The sequence below is a fragment of the Diospyros lotus genome, chromosome 11 (assembly GCF_014633365.1).
Source record: "Diospyros lotus cultivar Yz01 chromosome 11, ASM1463336v1, whole genome shotgun sequence".
Taxonomy (NCBI): domain Eukaryota; kingdom Viridiplantae; phylum Streptophyta; class Magnoliopsida; order Ericales; family Ebenaceae; genus Diospyros; species Diospyros lotus.
Window position 1 is genome coordinate 23,097,076 of NC_068348.1, and position 4,872 is coordinate 23,101,947.

Here is a 4,872-nt window from a genome sequence, read left to right on the forward strand (position 1 = left end):
AAAATTTAAAAATATTTTCACTTAATTTTTCGTTGTCACCTTTGGACGTAATCTCAGGCTTCATCATGGGATGAAGCTATTGATGATGAAATTTGATACTTCATCATCGAATAAAGTTGGAATCAATCATCAAATTTATAAATCTCATCGATGCATGTTTCACCATCCGAAATAAATAGTCCGTTCTCGAGGCCATACCAATACCGATACCATACTCTGCCGGCCAGTTCAAACTCTCTCTCTCTCTCACTCACTCATTCACTCACTCACTCACTCACTCTCTCTCTCTCTCTCTCTCTCTCTCTCTCGGGCATGGCTTCAATACCCAATAAACAACAACCATCGCCTGCCTATGTAGAGGCAGTGGAAGAAATCAAGAGAATCTACAAATCTCTGCCCCCCCCGGCCGACAATCGAAGAGGTTGAAGCCGCCGTCTCCGTCGTCCAAACCGTGGACACCGAACAGCGGATGAAGCTCGAGCAGATCTCCGGCCAGGCGGCCCAGCCGGGCGTCCCGCAGGAGCTTTTCTCCGTTCTGCAGCAGGCGAGGAAAACCATGGTGATGTTCCAAAGCCACGAGCAGAGGAAAGAGGCCACCCACTTGGTGGAGCTCGACAAGATTTTCCAGGCTTTCGATGAACTCATTCAGAGAGCCTCTGACTTGGTTTGCGAGAGACATGGCGATTTGGGTGATGAAATTGGAAGAGAGTCTCTGATCAGTGATTTTGAGGAGCCGAAAGCCGATTTTGGTTCCGAGGGTTTGGCAAAGAGTTCATCAGCTAAGGCCGAGGGCGGTGATGGCTTGAGGGACTTGGTCAAAAGTTTTTCCACTAAGGCTCCAGGTTGGCATGAATTGTTCTTGCTATTTTGGATTTCGTTTTTGTTCTTTTTTTGTGATTCCATTTCTGCTATTGTGGGTTTCGTTTTCGTTCAAAGTCAAAGCTGGTTGTAAAATTTCTTCTCTTTAGGACTTGTTTGATGTTCTTCAATGGGAAATTAAAGCTGATATAAGGGCATTTATTGGAGTAAAATTGAGGTTTTAGATTCAGCTGTTACTCATTAATTGGGGTATCTCTGCATCTTTCTGTTCTTTTTCTTTTCTTTTTTTTTTTCTTTTTCTTGTTGTCTCTGGATCGAACTGTTCGTCTTGCTCCTGTAATTGAGTTTTATACTAGCATTAATCTTGATTATGGAGTAGTGTTATTGGGGGTTTAGGATTAGATTGCTGAATTAAGCTTTGGATAGAAGGTTGTATCTTTCTGTACTAAGATTTTATCGGCGTATTTATAGGTGATGAACTAAAGACCGAGAAGTTGGATCTGATGAAAGTAGCAGCCTTGATTGAAAACTCTGCTAAGAGTGGATCAGGGATTCTTGATCTTCGAGGGAAGTTGATGGACAAGATAGAATGGCTTCCCCTATCGCTTGGGAAGTTGTCAAATATACATGAGTTAGACCTGTCTGAGAACCGGATAATGGCTCTTCCATCCACCATTGGCAGCCTCGAGGCCCTAGTGAGGCTGGACGTGCACTCAAATCAAGTGATAAATCTTCCTGATTCATTTGGTGATCTAGTGAATTTAACCCATCTTGGTCTTCATGCAAACATGTTGAAATCACTTCCTCCGTCTTTTGGGAACTTGACTAATCTCATTGATCTCGATTTGAGTTCGAACAATTTTAGCCATTTGCCAGATGTAATTGGCAATCTAACTTGCTTGAGGAGATTGAATGTGGAAACAAATGAGCTCGAAGAACTTCCTTACGCGATAGGATCCTGCTCATCACTTGTGGAGCTGAGGCTGGATTTCAATCAGCTCAAAGCCCTTCCTGGGGCAATTGGAAAGCTTGGATGCTTGGAGGTTCTTACTCTGCGTTATAACAGAATCAAAGGGTTGCCAACAACAATGGGACACCTTTTGAATTTGAAGGAACTCAATGTTAGCTTCAATGAACTGGAATCCATACCCGAAAGCCTTTGTTTTGCAGCAAGTCTCGTGAAGCTGAATGTTGGGAACAACTTTGCTGACCTGAGAGCCTTGCCAAAATCGATTGGGAACCTTGAGTTGCTTGAAGAATTAGATATAAGTGATGACCAGATAAGGGCACTGCCGGATTCTTTCAGATTTCTCTCAAAACTCAGAGTCTTCCGAGCTGATGAGACTCCATTAGAGCTGCCGCCAAGACAAGTAACAAAGCTAGGGGCTCGAGTAATGTTCTGTCCTGTTATCAGCTTAAACTCATCTTTTTTCTTTCTTTTTTTTGTGTTTATCGCATATTGCCTTTTGCTTACTCAACCTTTTTCGTTCATTAGGCTGTTGTTGAGTACATGCAGAGGCGGAGCCAGTGTTTACAGTCAGTGGAGGCGAAAAAGGAGGGGGAGGTGGAGGTGGAGGCCTTATGGGGTGAGCACTGGGCTTGGCGTCATTCCTTACTAAAAAATGAGGCCTAAAAGTTAGCCCCCGCCTGTTGGAGACAATATCATCAACTTCTGCTAATAAGCTTCCCCAGTTAGTCCCGCCTGATTATACAATAAATATTTCATAGGAAAATTGGCTGTACTAATGAAGGACAAAAGCATGTATAAAAATATCTATTTATGTATGGAAAGTTGGGATTTTATTTTATTTTCCACAAGAGCCAGCGCAGGTCCCATCCCCATAGTGGATTATTTTATTTTTTCTGAATTAATTGGCGTGATGGATAACTAAAGGCGTCAAATATTAAAAATATCTTCGTCTTGAAATTACCTCCTCGTATTGAATATACCAATATTTTTAATCTGTTGGGTAGACTTCATCAACTGAATAACTAAAGACATTAAATATCAAAAAAATCCTCATCTTGAAATTACCTCATCGCCTTGAAAAATACTATGTGCTGAACAATTTTTCAGTAAACTCGTGCGTCAAACTCTTTCAGGTACTGTAAGACGACCCTTCCATAGTTTGATACGACTCTTCCACAGTTTGATAGAGGGCCGGTTTAGTTATTGTTGGGGATAATGGTATTTTTTTTCTTTTTGATGGCGATCGCTTTTACTCTTCTTCTAGGTTCTAAACTCCATTCAAAGTGTGTTCTTTTCTTTAGTTTTTCCAAATCGTTCACGTCAGATTAAGTGTTTGTATTCAAGTTCGGGTTCAATTGGGACTGGGACCCAAAAAAATTAAGCATTTTAAATTACATTGATGTAACCGTTATTTCTAATGACATATATAGTAAAAAAATCTATTTAATGGGTATACTTTTATTATTTTTTTTATTTTTGGTATTAAAAGGAAATTGTAAGATCTAAATAAATTCATTTATATAATTGTTATTAAAAGAAAATTGTAAGATTTTCTCAAAAAATATTTTATGTTTAATTCTTTTATTTTTTGGATTACCACCTTTTAACGGTCTCTTGTCATGTAGGTCTTCAATTTCGACAGAGAAGATAAATCACATACGGGCTTTTGACCTTTACCTAAATCGAGTATCAAACTCATAATCTACTAGTACTAATTTTAGCATATCACTTGCCCATCACTTGACTTACGCCCTAAGAGCTTCAATTCTTTTTTCCTTTGTTTTTGCTCCAACTAAATTGTCTATTTGACTCCATGCATTTAAAGTGATTTATTAAATAAATTTTATAGAATTTATAAAATATTAATGTAAATAAATTCATTTATGAGTGTCATTTTATTTTTCACTTCTATTATTATAAGAAACTAAATTAATAAAATTTGTAAAATTTTGTGCTTCTAAATAAATTCAATTATTACGTGTCTTTTCATTTTTTATTTTTCTATTGAAAGACAATTGTAAAGTTTAATTAAATTCAACAAAATTTGTAATTTCTTTTCAACTCAAAATAAATTCATTTTCGGATTTTCCTTTTATTTTTCTTTAGTGAAAGTAAATTCAATAGAATATGTAAAAAGTAGGGGCAATCGAGTTAAACTCGTAATTTGGTTCTCTCACTCATTAGATTGAGGAAAAAATGCATCGAAAATGTAAGGTTGCGTTCTTTTTGTTGTTTTTAAGTCATTTTTAATTATCAATTTTCTAAAATAATAAAAACGCGTTCTTTTTATTTTTTTTAAAATGCATTTTTGAAAATAAAAAAAAATGTAAAGAAAACTTAAAATAACAAAAAGTTATTTTGAGTGTTTTCATTCAAAACAAACTCTAAACTCAAAATACATTTATTTATTCATATATTTATTATTGTAATGGAAAAGAATATTACAAAATTCATTAACTTTAAAATATATATTTTTTAATAATATATTAACATTAAATATTTGTAATTTATTGAATAATCAGATTTATTGAATAAAATATTATTAAAAAATTATTTTCAAAATTTCAAAGAGACCGTGTTTTCTAATTTTTTGTTTTGAGAAATAGTTTTTTAAAATGACAAAGAGAACACATTTTTAATTTTTTAAAAATATTCTATTAAAATAAAAAATTAAAAATAAATTCAAAATTTAAAATTAAAAAATAAAAAATAAAAAATAAAAAATAAAGAGAACGCTTCCTATATTTTCTTTAATGAGTATTCCCTTTACAAGTTTTACTTTAAGCGAAGGTGAATTTTTTCTTGTTCTGCACTTCTTAATAATTTGAGATTCTAGTGTATATATGCTTATCATAATATTTGAACATTGTGATTGACCACAACATTTACGTTAAGCATATAAGTTAAAAACATACCAATGGATCCCAAGCTTTCAATATATAGTTTTCAAACTTAAACTTAAATTACAAAACAACAAATAGTCTCCGGCTAATAAACACAACTAATTTTGAATGTTACTACCTTAGAAATTTGGGATTGTTTTTTCTTTTGAATAATTACTCTTAGACTCAATTTTTTTCAAA

The 4,872-nt window shown here is 34.5% G+C and overlaps 1 protein-coding gene across 1 annotated transcript; it reads left to right on the plus strand.

Moving 5' to 3' along the window:
* The first annotated feature begins 226 nt into the window (after positions 1–226).
* Positions 227–2,654, plus strand: LOC127813693 (plant intracellular Ras-group-related LRR protein 5-like). Its single transcript, XM_052354804.1, is given in 4 exon segments — positions 227–398; positions 400–842; positions 1,291–2,210; positions 2,315–2,654. Coding segments are annotated over 4 exon segments (1,587 nt in total). The 5' UTR covers positions 227–312; the 3' UTR covers positions 2,453–2,654.
* The last annotated feature ends 2,218 nt before the right edge of the window (positions 2,655–4,872 follow it).